Source organism: Eurypyga helias, unplaced genomic scaffold (genome assembly GCF_000690775.1).
Source record: "Eurypyga helias isolate BGI_N326 unplaced genomic scaffold, ASM69077v1 scaffold2611, whole genome shotgun sequence".
In the NCBI taxonomy this organism is placed as follows: Eukaryota; Metazoa; Chordata; class Aves; order Eurypygiformes; family Eurypygidae; genus Eurypyga; species Eurypyga helias.
Genome location: NW_010231425.1, coordinates 74,266 through 89,876, shown reverse-complemented (window position 1 = coordinate 89,876; position 15,611 = coordinate 74,266). Strand labels below are relative to the sequence as shown.

General features: G+C 39.4%; 1 protein-coding gene across 1 annotated transcript in view; it reads left to right on the top strand.

Moving 5' to 3' along the window:
* Positions 1 to 230: 230 nt before the first annotated feature.
* The window catches only part of MIPEP (mitochondrial intermediate peptidase), a 72,422-nt gene continuing 57,041 nt past the window's right edge, over positions 231 to 15,611 (top strand). The window contains exons 1-9 of the mRNA XM_010161070.1: positions 231 to 431; positions 2,905 to 2,993; positions 3,708 to 3,794; positions 4,660 to 4,723; positions 6,516 to 6,698; positions 10,923 to 11,079; positions 11,523 to 11,571; positions 12,216 to 12,276; positions 12,847 to 12,899. Coding sequence (XP_010159372.1) covers positions 231 to 431; positions 2,905 to 2,993; positions 3,708 to 3,794; positions 4,660 to 4,723; positions 6,516 to 6,698; positions 10,923 to 11,079; positions 11,523 to 11,571; positions 12,216 to 12,276; positions 12,847 to 12,899 — 944 coding nt within the window. The remainder of the gene's footprint in view (positions 432 to 2,904; positions 2,994 to 3,707; positions 3,795 to 4,659; positions 4,724 to 6,515; positions 6,699 to 10,922; positions 11,080 to 11,522; positions 11,572 to 12,215; positions 12,277 to 12,846; positions 12,900 to 15,611) is intronic.

Genomic DNA, 15,611 nt, shown 5'->3' with positions numbered 1-15,611 from the left:
TTCCTGGTATTTTGCTAGCTGGAGTTAAACCACAACAGGTGAGAAATGAAAATGTTCTCATGTGATACCAGAGTCTCTGATTTTGTGACTGTTCTCTCTACAAAGACACTTCTGTGGGACCATTTTAGTGAAGTGCCACAATGTCCTAGCTAGAATCATTCGGATAAAATTTTGTGATGGTAATTGCACCTTGAAACAAAGGGGCAGAAATCAGGGAGGGTGATAGTGACATGTTTTTGATGTGTTCTGCACTGCAGGGTCTGTTTGGTGTTCCAGAACTGAGATGTCCAGAAGGATTTCAAGCAGCACAGGACAAAGCATTGCAAGAATCGGAACAGCTAGTTCAGAAGGCATGTTCAACACCACCTGGGCCAGAGACAGTAATGATCTTTGATCAGCTTTCAGATGCCTTGTGCAGAGTAGCAGACTTGGTAAATTACTTTTTAAATTGTTACTTGAAGCATTTTGTTTTAAACTGACTGATTTAATAAGCTTATCATAGAATCCTAGAATGGTTTGGGTTGGAAGGGACCTCAAAGATCATCTAGTTCCAATCCCCCTGCCATGGGCAGGGACACCTTCCACTAGACCAGGTTGCTCAAAGCTTCATCCAGCCTGGCCTTGGACACTTCCAGGGATGGGGCATCCACAGCTTCTCTGGGCAACCTATTCCAGTGCCTCACCACCCTCTCCGGGAAGAACTTCTTCCTGATACCTAATCTAAACCTCCCTGATTTCAATTTGTACCCATTACCCCTTGTCCTATCACTACAGGCTCTTGTAAAAAGTCCTCTCCCAGCACCCTTGTAGGCCCCCTTCAGATAATGGAAAGCTGCAATGAGGTCTCCTCGGAGCCTGCTCTTCTCCAGGCTGAACAAGCCCAGTTCGTGCAGCCTTTCGTCATAGGAGAGGTGCTCCAGCCCTCTGAGCATCTTCGTGGCCCTCCTCTGGACTCGCCCCAACTGGTCTCTATCCTTCTGATATTGAGGGCTCCACAGCTGGACACAGCACTCCAGGTGGGGTCTCATAAGAGCAGAGCAGAGGGGTCGAATCCCCTCCCTCGACCTGCTGGCCACGCTTTTGCCATGTTCCATTTTTTGTTTTTCTGCAATGCAGTAAATAGTGGATCGGTGCTGTGAAATTTTGTGTTAAAACAGAAAATGAAATTGATTGAATGTTAATTACAAAGGCTTTTACAGAATGATAGGTAAATAAAAATCCCATCAACTGTCCAGTTAAGACAGATGTAAAAATCATATAAATGCTGCTACAAGAAAAACAACAGTGAAATCAAAATTGTATTTCTGCTGTAATATTAGTACATAAGCTTTCCAACATCACTTAGGTTATGGCAAACGGGATTGCTCTCAAAGTTAAAGCTGGGGTTGCAATACACCTGTTTTTAAGTTATGGAAGTTTATAGGTGAAGTTCCATAAAGAACTTAGAGATTAAAAGCAGCAGATGAAACTAAATAGTTTCTTAACTTTTATTAACCTTTTATTAACACAAGAAAAAAAAGGTACGTATTTCCTAGCTTGCAGTTCCTGTGGTCCACAGAATTACTTGGTCTGATATTCTCTATCACAAAATGTTAAGTTTAATGGAACACTTTGTATTGCTCTCTAGAAACTGTTTGCCTTGAGTATATCTTTTATCAAAGCATCACTCTTCGTATGAAGGAAGCAGACCCAACATTTATACTGAAATCAGTTCTTACTCTTCTCTAGATTTAAGACATCTTTTGTGCCAGGCACCTTTTCCTTCTGCAAGTACTTACATGCCCTGTCAAGCTACTTAATTCTACTTTTGTCTGTTATATTTTATATAGACTCTGCCTAATTCCTCTTAATCAATATCTAACTAAAACACTAATGTCAGAATTCACTGGTCATAGTTTTGTATCAGTTTGCTGAGTTAAAATTACCTCTTATGAACTACTGTCAGGTATACAAAGAGTCAGCGTTTACAGAGCCCTGTCTAGAAGCAATTTGGTGATTGTTCTCTGGCAGGAACTTTGAGATCTGTCATTCAGCACCTATCCTGACAATATTATACAGGATTTTAAGCAGGCATTCTAAGAAGGAAAAATCTTAAGTTTGTAACATTTGCAAGGTTGCCTTTTCAATCAAACTGCAGTCATACTCTTAAAATATAATCAAGCTTGTTTCATGCACTTTCTGTGAAGTCATGCTGAATGTCTTCAGTATATTCGTGATCTTTAATTAAATGTATTCCTAATTTTAATTCTTTAACATGTGGAAACCTCCTTGAATTCATGTTGGCACTCATGGAAGCCCCTAGCTCCTCAGTCCCCTTTTAACATCCTTCTAGCCTTCTGAACTCCTTTAAGTATTTGGAGATTTGCTAAAAATCAGTAAGTCAATAAGAACCCTCTTTTGAATCCAAAAGAACTTCTGGGTTTTCTCTTTAAACATATTTCTTCCTATTAGGTAAGGACGTCAAAGCATAACTTGGCAGTCTATACACAAGAGTAAAAAGGGTTTGAAAACAAACCCTCTATGCACATTTTGTAGTGTGCATTCTTTTTAACTGTGAATTTTAGTTTTAAAAATCCTTTGTAATAACATTTAAATGCATTGAAATATCTCTGTGTTGTAAGGAAAGTAAGATACAAGCCATACTAAAAATGTTTTTAAGAATTGTATGGATTAAAAATCTTTATTGGAAAGACACATCCACTGTCTGGTTTAATAGTTGTCAGCAGTTTTCTAATAAGCTCTATTTTTTTTTAGGAAAAAATGCAAATTCTGCAAAGAGATTGCACAGAACTGTAGACATAAATGTTAATATAAGTGGAACTACTTGAGTGCAACTTGGTTTATAGTTCAAGGGTGTTTTTATTTGTCTTTTTGCCTCACTGTTTTCTTCTTTTACTATGTCAGGCTGATTTTGTGAAAATTGCCCATCCTGACTTTGCGTTCAGAGAGGCTGCTGAAGAAGCTTGCAGGAACATTGGTACCCTAGTAGAGAAGTATGTTTTCTTCTTTTGGTTTTGTTGGTTTTTTTTTTTTTTCTGTCTCAATATGCATCTTTAAAAATTACTGCATGATCATCTATGAAAACAGGGCTCAACAACAAAATATGTAGGAAGAATTTGCAAGTGAGAACAAAGTGTCAGTCTTGCTGTTACGGATATTTAAGGATTTAGCTTTGTTACCGTATTTCACAAAAGATTATTTTAGTTTCAGTTTGTGTCTTGAACAGTTTTTAAGTTATCAACTGACTGCATGTGACTTAAACCCCTCAAAGACTCAAAGCTTTGTTTTGCTAGGACTTGTGACAGTTAACTAGCTGTTGTAAACCATATGTACAAAATGCTAATTCATGTTAAGGTTTAAGCTGTTACGTGAGATGGCAGTGGTTGGACTCTTTGATCCTAAAGGTCTTTTCCATCCTAAATGATTCTGTGATTCCAAATGATTTTATATTTCACAATACTTTTTCTCCTGCTTTGCTGATGCCTTGAATTCCAGACGGTGAGTGGATACGTGAAAGATGAAAGGACAGTCTCCTGTTAAATACTGGTGTTTGGGGATGTGTCTGTCTAGGGCTGCGATATAAGCCTGGTCTACCCTGGCATGCTTGTGCTTCATTTAAAACTCTACTTCATGTAACATGTTATTAAAGACTTCTGTTTCTGAAGTTTGTTGCTAATGTGTGATTCTTTTACACTGTGTCTTTCCAGATTAAACACGGATGTTGAACTATGTCAGAGTTTGAGACGTCTGCTAGCTGATGAGGTTGTTATGAGTTCCCTAGATCCAGAAACCAGGTACTTACCAATGCTTACACATTTAGATTTTAAAATAGTATGTATCATTCTTCATTGTGCTTATATTTTGTGTTTTGTTAAATTAATTAACACAACTGGAAAACCTACCACATTTCTGTTACTAATTAGTCACTACTAAATTATCTGAACAGGAGTTTGAAAGTTTTTAGCTCTGTAAGAACTTAAGATTTTCTAAAATAACACCATTTTGATTAAAATCAGGTGCTCTACTGTGGTGTATATATCACCTTTTTTAGCAATAAAAGTAGGGAACAGACTTTATAACTTGATTTTTGTTTCTATAAACTTATTTGTCTTTCAAAATTATATTATCAGTATATTTATTTGAAGCTTACTTTATGATTGCTATAAAATGTTTTACTAGCTGCTTGTTCAGTGATAGTTTTGAATTATTTCTTTGCTGACATGGTTAGACAAACTGAATTTTTTGAGAGTAAGTTACTTCCTTCTTTCCCCACAATCAAGGATGTGAGATTTGAAGAGACCTTTTTCTGATCTGTTAGAATAAATGAAGTGTCAAATTCAAATGGTAATAAACAAACATCTAGAAATAATAAAGTATTAATAAGAAATAAACTTCTAGATTAATGTAGTGGAATTATTTTGCAGGTTATTTTCAATGCAGATGACTAAAATAACTAAAAAGGAAAAATCCTGTTTCACTGAGTAAACTGTTAAGGACCTAAACCATGGAAAGTCTATGTTCATAATAACAACGCTCATGTAACTGTGTTGCTGTTCTCTGTAAAAAACCATCAAACCTAAATAACTACTAAGGGTCTGTTAAGAAATTATGCTTGCTATCAAATTAAGCTGTTTTAACAGGGATTTACTGTATTTTTAGGCGAGTGGCAGAACTTTTTATGTTTGATTTTGAGATCAGTGGCATTCATTTGGATGAAGAAAAGGTAATTTTTGGCTACAGTATATGAATAGAAATGTGCCTGACTACCAAAGACAGGATAATGAAACATGTGGGACATGAATCACGTGATTCTGGGCCAGTTTGTCCTCCAAGATTCCTGTTGTCCTCTGTGGAATTTTGTCTTCTCAGAAGTGGTTAATTTTGTCTGGTTTAGATCACTTCTAAAATGTGGGGGTTTTTAATGTTGGTTTAGGTATTAGTTGTTTGTTCTTCCCAGTTTGGCCCTGATCATTCCTTTTTCTGTTCTGAAGGGTTATAAATAAGACCTGGGATTCTGCTTCCTTTGATGTCTACATCAGATGTTTAAAATAAGTGCTTGCTGAACAATTTATTTACAGAGGGGGGAAAAGCAGCACCCCGTGTACTGTGATGAGATGCTAATCAAGTAGGGTGTTTTAGAAGGGATCAGGTGTGTGTCCAGGTTCTCCTTTGGTGCTCACATAACCAGAAGTTGTAAACTCTGTGCACAGCTGAACATCTGGACATGGTCTGATTCCATCTCTTGAAGCTTTTACATGTTTTTACCCTAGTTAGTGATGGGTTTTCCAAAACCACCATCTTTCATCATCGTTTGTGGTATGGACGATCTGTTGGATGTCTGTTCATAGCTCATGTCTCTGCATAAAGTTAATGCCTTGTGTGAGTTACCCCTTCCAAAAAGAGTTGTATAAAGGCTCTTTTATCAGATCTGTGTAGTAAAGTTACTCTGAAGGTCATGGTTGTGATGGTGTTTTGTGACCTGGAAAATGCTTCTAGAATAGTTTTTTACAATTACTTTATACAAAGAACAACTCTGGAAACTTGACTCAGGGTTGCATTTCTGTTTTGACTATTGGTTCCACAGTGCTTCATCACCTTTCAGTTACAATTTAACTTGCCCCTTATTTTTGCATGTTTTCCTCTTCCTCCCCTCCCTATTCCCTTTTTCTTCTATTGCTTGCCGGTCAGTGTTTCTTTCCAATTCTCATTTCAGACTCTAGAAAGCCTTCACTATTGTAAGTTGAAATTTACTTCTGCTACAAAGAATGCCTGCTTCTTAAAATAAACCTCAAGAGATGTGTTTTAAACAGTAAGGGTGGAATGGGAGGACAGAGATCTGCAGGTTTTGTCATTCTCTGGACTTGACAAATATGCGATATCTGTACCCTCAGCCTTTTTCTTTTGAGCTATGAACCCACAGATATTAGAGAGCATACTCTACTAACATGAGCAGGTTCACTGAAGAAAATCTTACAGTAGGGTTAAATGTGTGAAATACTGGGATGATGGTGATAAAATCCTAAATCAGAAACGCCTCGGGGAAAGGTTGAAATACCATAAATGTCTTGTGGTCTCCAGAAAATAGTTTGATTCAAACAGTAACCAGAGAACTGCAATTCTGTATCTCTTTCAGGTGCTAGTAGGATTTATCTGCCTCAGTGGTGCTGCTTTTTTTTCCTCTGTGTTTTACATAGCATTCATATTAGGCATAGTTTTATAAATGCTTTCCAAGCAGCTAGCAAAGCTTATGTAAATTCTACCTAAACTCCGCTGTACATTTTCTCAATGCAGAAACATAGGCATTTTCTTTCAAATTTCAATCCTGTATGAAATTATAGATCTGGATGAACATCTGATCTTGTTGACTTCAGCCCTACGTTAGGATTTTGTTGATGCTGTAGGTCTAATCTTAAATGTTGTATTTTCTGCTTCATTTCTGGAAAAGTCCTTTAGGTTTTAACTTTGAGTTCTGCTTGTACTATGTCTAAAGATAATATTTTGTACTTTTCTCACAGCGTGAAAAGGCAGTCAACCTCAACGTCAGAATATTGGACTTATGTAATGAATTTCTGACAGGAGCTCACCTTCCCAACAAGATTGACAAACATGTTTTGCCAGAGCATATTCGATACAATTTTACAGCTGAAGGCAATTACTTACAAGTTGCTGGTCTGCATGCTGATTGTCCCGATGATCTGGTGTGTATTCCCCAAGTTTGCTTTGGCATACTCTATAGCAAAAGCACATAGCCGTTATTTTAATTGTTATTGAGAAAAATGCATGCAGTTTATAGAATCATAGAATGGTTTGGGTTGGAAGGGACCTTAAAGCTCACCTAGTTCCAACCTCCCTGCTATGGGCAGGGACACCTTCCACTAGACCAGGTTGCTCAAAGCCTCATCCAGCCTGGCCTTGAACACTTCTAGAGGTGGGATTATGATTATGATGTTATGAGTAACAAGGAGGAACTGTTTAGAGTGTAATAATCAATGGCAGTCTTGGCTGTAGCAGCTGTGAAATAATGGAGGGAAGATCGTGAATGGATTGATGGAGAGGCAGAATACACAGACCCTGGGTTTCAGGCAAGCAGACTTCATCTTAGTAAATTGCAAGGTAGGATCCCATGGAATGCAGCTCTGAAGGGTAAAGGAATTCAAGAAAGCTGACAGTTCTTTAAAAATAGTATTGGAGAATACTAAGATGCTCAGTAGCAGCGCATCCTCATACTTAGAAAGCCAAGCAGACATAATCAGGAACCAGGCTTGGTGAGCAGGGAACTCATGACAAAGCTTCATGTCCGAAAGGCAGCAGACAGGAGGTGGAAGCAGGTACAGGATACAAGGGAGGAATTCAGAAATATTGTCTGTACATGTAGGGATAGTGTCAGGAAGGCCAAAGGTCAGCTGCAGTTGTGACTTGCAAGGGATGTCAAAGGTAACAAGAAGAGCATCTACCGCTGCCTTCGTGCTAAAAGGCTGGGCAAAGAGAAGGTGGGCTTGGTCGTGACAGTGGCAGCAGACACAGATAAGGCTGAGATGCTGATGGCTTTCTTTGCCTCAGTGTTCACCAATGAGTTCTCCCAGCCCACTGTGCTTAGTGAAAGGGTTCAAAGAGAAGAATAACCAGCAGTAGATGGGGACCTAGTTTGGGATTACTTGAGAGAACTCAACCTGTACAGGTCTTTGGGACCAGACAGTTGCATCCAAGGGTTCTCCGGAGAGAACTGGCTATTGTCCTTGAAAGGCTTGCTGTCTTTGGTAGGCTGTGAAGATCAGGGAAGAACCCCAGTGACTGGTGGAAATATGTTCCACCTACTTTCAGAAAGGGCAGAAAAACCCAAACTGGGAAACTACAGGCAACTTATCTTTACTTTGATCCCTAGGAAGATTAATGGAGCAATCCAAATTAGGGGATTATAGTTTGCTTTGGTGGACAACCAGGCAGGTAAAAACCTCATTCCATGATCAGACTGAGAGAGTAGTGATTGAAGTGGTGTACTTTACTGGCAGGCTGGTAACGAGAGAAGTGTTGCAGGGGTCTGTCCTGGGACTGCTTGGGTTTAACATCTTTGTTAAGGACCTAGAGGACGTGACAAGAGTGCTTGCCTGCCAGATTTGCAGGTGATACCAAATTGGGAGGAACATTCTATACACTGAATGGCATGGCTGACATTTAGAATGACCTGGAAGCTGAGGGAATTGTCCAGTGGGAACCTTATATAACTCAAGAAAGACAAATGCAAAGTCCTGCTCCTGGAAAGGGAGAATTCCTGGCAATAGTACAGGCTGGGACTGCCTGGCTGTGTCTGATCTCTGGAAAAGACCCAGACAGTTGATGGGCAGCAAGCTGAGCATGAGCCAGAAGTGACCCTGGCAGCAAAGAAGGCCAACAGCATCCTGGACTGCATTAACTGGGGCAGTGCCAGAGACGGAGGGAAGAGGTTATAGCTTTTGCTCATCACTCCTTAGGAGTGACTTCAACAGAGGCCACCAAGATGGCCAGGAACTGGAGTGCTTGCACTGTCAGGAGGGGCCTGAGTGGTCTGGGCTTATTCATCCTCTAGCAGAGGTGGCTCTAGGGAGAGCCTGAAAGCAGCCTGCCAGTACCTATGAAGATATCATGGAGAAGATAGAGCCAGGCTCTTCACAGTGGTGCATAGTAGGAGGACAAGTGGCAACAGGTGTAGGTTGAAGTGAGAAATGCCAGTTGGAGAAGTTTTTCCTGATGAGGATACCGAAGCAGTGAAACAGAGGGGTGATGCTGTCTCTCCATCTGTGCAGGCTTTCAGGACCTGACTGGAAAAAGCTTTGTGCAACTTAGGTCTTACGTCATAGCTGACCCTGCTTTGTGCAGAAGGTTGGATTAGAGACTCCCGAGGTCCCATCCAACCTGAGTTATCCTGAATGATGTTGTTTTAGTTATTGCTAATGATGCTTTTCAAAAAAGAATTAATGCATTTGTATATAAATTTAAAATAAATTTAGACTCTTTGAAATGTAACAGTGGTTCTTTAGTCTTCTAGATACGATTCAAGGATTAGAGTGTATTACAACACTCAAGTGTTGTGTTTTCACTTACTATGTAGTTAAATAATTGAGGTGACTTTGAAATCTTGTTTGTCATGAAAAAGAGAAAAGCTTACTGTGGTAGAACCCAAGCTGAAATGTTTGTTTTCTGTAAGAAATTAAAAGTGAATTAAATTATGGCACTAATAGGATGTAAATAAAGGAATAATATTCATTGCATGTCATCAGTAAACTCTTGTTGCCCTGAAAATACCATGATCTGTAGAATTGCTACTGAAGCCGTGAGTAATACATCAATTAAAGAATGACATTCTTTGAGTCAGATCTCTGGAGAGGCTCTTTGGAAATCATGTAGTTTGGGTTGGAAGGGACCTCTGGAGCTTGTCAGTTTGAGTGATCCTGTTCAGAGCAGGATCAAGTAGATCAGCTTTCTCAGAGACACGTCCAGTTGAGTTTTGAACACTTTCCAAGGATGGAGATTCTGTTACTTCTCTAGACTGTTTGATCACTCTCACTATTTTTTTTTTTCCTGATATCAAATTAGAATTTTACATCTTCCAGCTTGTGTCCGTTACATCTCTTCCTCTTTGAGATTCTGTTACTTCTCTAGACTGTCTGTTTGATCACTCTCACTACTCTGCACCCCCAAGAAGAGTCTGGCTGCATGTTTGCTACGCCCTACTGATAAGTGTAGATAAAGATTAAGATGTCCTTTGAGCTTTTTCTTCTTCAGGCTGGACAAACCCAACTCAGCATCCATTCTGTGTCATGTGCTCCAGCCCCCAAACATGTTCGTGGCCCTATGCTACAGGCCCCCCACTCCAGTATGTCAGTGTCTTTCTTGTCCTGGGGAACCCACATGTAAACATTGCACTCCAAATGTAGTCTGGACAGTACCAGGTAGAGGGAAGCAGTCACATCCATGGATTGGATGGCTGTGCTCTTTCTAAATAGAGCTCAGCTTGCTGTTGGCCTTTGCTGCAAAGACACACTGCTCAACCATGTTCAGGGATGGGGAGACATCTCTCTCACTTTATTTGCTTTTCTAAGAATGAATGCCTGGTGGAACAGGACAGGTATGAAATAAATTGTGAATTATTATAGTCACATTTTTTATAAACCCAGGACCCGCATTCTTGTTGAATATATGATCCAAGAGAGAAGTTTATTTTGAATGAAGTTGTTGCTGGATTTCTTAAGCCTATTCTACATGTACAAAATAAAGATTATCTTCAGTTAGTTTGTGAAACATAAAAAACATTTAACCAAATTTTCTGAGGCTTGAGGTGATTGCAGTTTTTTTGTTAGAATTATAAAAAAGCCCCAAACAAACCATAAATAGGAGAAATACGGATTGTCCGTGGGCAGATGGGCAGCCTAATAGCTCGTAGTTTCAAAAGAAATAAGGCTTTTCTCTTTGGGTTTTTTTTTTTTTTTTTCCGCTCCCTTGACCCTGTCTGGTTCTTATCAGATCCTTCCAAAAGCCAGCCTAACTGATGTTCAGAAAACAATTTGGCTTTCTTCTGGGTTTATTTTCAGAAGTTTTAGTGAGTTAAGACAGCCCACAGAGTGGTCTGAGAAGCACAGATGTTGGCAGAAGGATGGACACAATGAGCAGGGAAGGGGGTGTTGACTGGAGAACAGGACCCTTTATGGCAGTCTGTTAGGTTGTCTCATTGCATTTATCCATTAAAGATGGAATGAGGAAGAGGGACGTAATTGTCAGGCAGTCATAATTAATGCTGTTAAAAGGCTTTAGGACTTCTCCCAACAATATCAGTGAAATACAGATGTAATGCCAGATTTTCAGTTGCATCATTGGTTTCTCGTATAAACTGCACTGTAGCAATGTGACCTTATTTATTTATTTGTTTGTTTGTTTATTTTGTGTATTAGGTGCGAGAAGCTGCTTACAAAATTTTTCTTTACCCAAATGCTGAGCAGTTGAGCCGGTTAGAAGAATTGCTTGCTAGTCGAAACAGCCTGGCACAGTTGGTTGGGTATGACACCTTTGCTCACAGGGCTCTTCAGGGAACAATGGCCAAAAATCCAGGTATAAGGCATGTGTGGAAGGACATGCTGAGAAATCAAATGCACTGTGTTCGGTACGAGGTCCAAAGTTGTTAGTTTCTCTTGCTAAGTTTACACATCTTTCTTCTGGTAAGTATCTTACTGCAGATACAGTTTGCTCTATGCAATACTCATGCTTTCTATATAAGGCAATACTCACTGACTGGGAACCAGTGTTTTTGTTCAGAATCAATGCTCACTCCTTAGATTATGAAGTTACCATTATCTCAGAATGTAATAAAGTAAATGTACTGAATTCTCTTGAAATGAACACACAGAGTGGTCAGAGGAGTAGTTTGTTTTTCGAAAAGCAACTTTGTTGTTCTAAGAGAGCTTGTTTTGTTTGGAACATTTTGATTTAAATGTAACATCTTTTAAGGGAAGAAATCACACTCTCTCTTTCTTATTTCCCCATTTTACTTTTAGAGACAGTAACACAGTTTCTGGAGCAGCTTTCTGAGCAGTTGTCTAAAAGGTATGTGGTTTTCATGAAGTTATTTTTCTAACCACACTCTTTATTTTAAGAATAGAGGGACTTGTGCACTAATAACTTGGTCAGTGCTGCTTATTATGTGCTTTGATGAAGCAAAAAGCAAGACGTTCTCAGAATTTGAGGGGAGCTATCAGCTTAGAATAAACTCTATGTCATCAGAGGACACTCAGGACTGAATGCAACAAGTGATGTGCCAAGAAATGCAGGCAACAGCCAACAGGAAGACCAAGTTTAGGTGTTGAAGCACAGCTCTCCTGGTCTTCTCCCCATATGTACAACTCTGTATTTCACATCTATAAGCAAATTCCCCTGCCTGTCCTTCTTGCCTCCCTTAGTTCCACACAGCCCAGAACACATTCATTGCTGTGTATAAATGGGGTCTGTTGTAAGAAGGAAAATGCTGTGGAGGTGTACAACCAGAGGAAGAGGGACTTGATTTGAAGGTACCTAAATGAGAGAAGCAGAATGGAAAAGTTTTTTTACCACAGTATATGGGACTTCTATTTTTATGGAGTACTGTCAATCTCTGATGATGGTCATATTCTTAGGATGGAGAATTACTGTACACTGTATTCCATTGCTCAAAAATCTGTCGTTAACGCTTTCATCATAAAAATATTTTTCAGAACTCAAAAAGATTTTGAAATGATGTCAAAGATGAAAATGAAGCTCAACCCCCAGAATTCAGTAAGTTAAATTGTACAACATGTATAGTTAGAAAGAGAAGCTTTCTGTCTTCTGACTTCAAATGCTTTTTGACTGATTAGCTGCTATTCGTAATAAGACCAAGCACTGAGTGCAAGATAGCTGTTGGTTTACACAAAACAATACTGAGATAACAAAACCATGAAGTGAAACTTTGTTTTGAATTAACAGACTCATCTGAAAAATAAAGGCTTTATTTCTATCTTCAGGTTAGATACAAATCTGATTTGCATGCTGTATTGTATGTGTCCTAATTCTGGACATGACTAGGTTTATCTTTTTATTTGAATTGAGTGTATTTCTTGAAATCTGGTATGAAGTCCCATTATGTATTTGAATAAGAAATACCATCTTCAAGCAGATGTTGAAAAAAAGGTATCAAGTTATGATATATGATGCTATTTCTGACAATGTTTTTAGCACTGAATGTTTCCCATTATGTTCCAAAGTTCTGTGACTTTTCTAAACTGCACAAATATTCAAAGGAAACAAAACTTTTAGTTTGGGTTCACTTGTCCGTTATTGTAATTATAAGCTGGAATTCTCTTTCAGAAGCTGATGCCGTGGGATCACCCTTACTACAGTGGGGTCCTTCGTGCTGAGAGGTAAGCTCCTTACGTTCATGATTGTAATGGAAATGAGTGTATTTCATTCCTTGCAATAAGGATAAAGAAAGTCCTCAATGTAAACAGGATTTCCTTCTTTGAAGATATACTTTAGTATGAAAAAGTAAAGAGTATCTGGTGGGGCAGTTGTTTGTAACATTTCTTAGTTACTGCTGGAATGCCTGTAGAAGTTTTTTGGCTCCTCTGTTGTTTTATGGAGAAGTAGTGGCCCCTTTGAAGATGTAAGAGGATAAAACGTATTCTGACAAGCTAGAAAATCCTTGTTCTTGTTTTGCTTTTAGCTCTTAGCTCAGTTGAAGTAATGTTTAAAAATACCTTTGGTCACTGGATATAATCCAACTGCTCCTCATATTTTAACTGGCTTGTACTTTTTACTGAACATGCACCTATCATCCCTTTCTACTGATTTGAAACTTCTGAAGTAGATTGTCACTGTTTATGGATAGAATTCATTCTCATCTCTCCTGCAAAGACTGAGAAATAAATCCTCTACACAGACTTAACTAGTGCACAAGACCTTTGCACATAATGAGGTGCCAGCTTTGAAAGACATGAGCCCTGCATGTTGCCTTTATTAGATAAGCAGCGGTGACCTTTTAGGTTTGTGTTGGAAAAGATAATTTAAAGTTGTGCTTCTGTCACAGGTGGAGGAGGAAAAAAATCTTCCTTAACTGCACCTTTGTAGGTTTTTGTTTTTTTCAACAAAAATAGACTGGATGTGTCTGATTAAAGTAGTAGTTTATTCTGGATCAGAAAGCTATGGTAGTATACACATGGCATGGAAGTGTTGCCAGCAGCTGGCCTGGCTGTTCTGGTACTTTCTTGTACTTCGTTGCTGAGGCAGTAGTTCTGTGAGCAGCAGCTCTAATACTGGCCTCATCTTAAGCTACTGCATGCTCAGATGGGAACTGTGCAGAAACATTCATGTCCTGGGTGTGCAGAGCTTGCCATGCAGGGGAGTGAGAGGGATGTCCAGCTGCTGGGCCTGCTCCCAGTTGTTTGGGGCACGGCCTGGGTGGGCTGCTTTTGTTTTAAACTGATCAGGTAGCAGACACGCTTCTTTGTTCCCACTTTGACAGTAGTGGTTATACTGGAGGAGAGTCAAGATTCAACTGTCTCCAAATCCCATCTTAGTGGTGAATAGCAGTCTGTGGAAGAGCGCTGTCACACTTGTTCAAGATACTACCTTGTTGCTTATGAATCTCCTTTACCTTGCCTGCAACGTGTCTTCAACACTGCAAGAGTTACATTCTAATACATAGTGCTTAACATGACTGTCAAGTGTTGATGAAATTTATTCTCTATGTATCCTATTTATTTTCTACATTTCCTATTTCCCTGTTGTTATGGTTCAACCTCAGCAGGCAACTGAGCACCACACAGACACTCACTCACTCCCTCTCTGCCTGGTGGGATGGGGGAAAGAATCGGAAGGGTAAAAGTGAGAAAACTGGTGGGTTGAGATAAAGACAGTTTAACAGGCAAAGCAAAAGCTATGCACACAAGCAAAACAACACAAGGAATTCATTCACCACTTCCCATCCACAGGCAGGTGTTCGGCCATCCCCAGGAAAGCAGGGCTCCATCATGTGTAATGGTTACCTGGGAAGACAAACACCATCACTCTGAACATCCCCTTTTCCTCCTTCTTCCCCCAGCTTTACTATATGCTGAGCATGACATCACATGGTATGGAATATCCCTTTGGTCAGTTGGGTCAGCTGTCCCGGCTGTGTCCCCTCCCAGCTTCTTGTGCACCCACAGCCCACTTGCTTGCTGGTGGGTGGTGAGAGAGTTGCAGAAAGGCCTCGTCTTTGTGTAAGCACTGCTCAGCATTTTTTACTAAATGATCCCTGTGTTATCAACATTATTCTCATATTAAATCCAAAACACATTCCCGTATCAGCTACTCTGAAGAGAATTAACTCTATCCCGGCCAAAAGCAGGACACCCGCTTTCAGAAACCCCATAAAGGTTAGGTGTAGAAGTCTCTCTGTATGTTTCTCTCTCTCTCCTCCTGCAGGAGTGTCTTCTGATACTGTCTTATTGTCCTTCTTAAATCACCTCGTGTATCTAACCATATCGTAATCGAGTTGCTGATGATCACAGATAGATTATTCTGCTCATTTTGGCATTAGGAAGAAAAATACTTCCTTTCCTTGTGGGGGCTTTGTGAAAGACCAAACAAAGTTACTTTACTTCAAGAATTGCATGGTAGCTTTATGAAGAGAGAGCTGCAGGTAAAACAGACCAAGACGCTGGCAATGTATCTTTGCGAGTTTTTATTTCTTCAGGCACAAAGTCTGGCAGCTGGATCCGTATTAAATTATGTCTCTAAAGAAAAGAGAGTTGTTTAATGTTGTTTGCCTTTTATTTTCCAGAAAAAATCCCATAATTTCATCCTTTCAGGGTTTTTAAAAATTGTATCATTGTTTATTTGTAAGAGAAATAAATCTAATTTTTACTTACTGTATCCCCTTTTAATTGGCATTTTTGCCTAAGGGAATAACAAAACATGTTTTCAAACAAGGTATCTTCACCTGTCATGCATTTCTCCCATTCTTAGTATTCCTTATTTAATAGATTAAGTATTTGGTTCTTCAAGGGTTTCTCTTTGTGGAAGAAATTTACTTTTAGCTTTATGTCTTTTACAGAAATACTGTGACCATATTTGCAGTAGTGCTGGGCTTA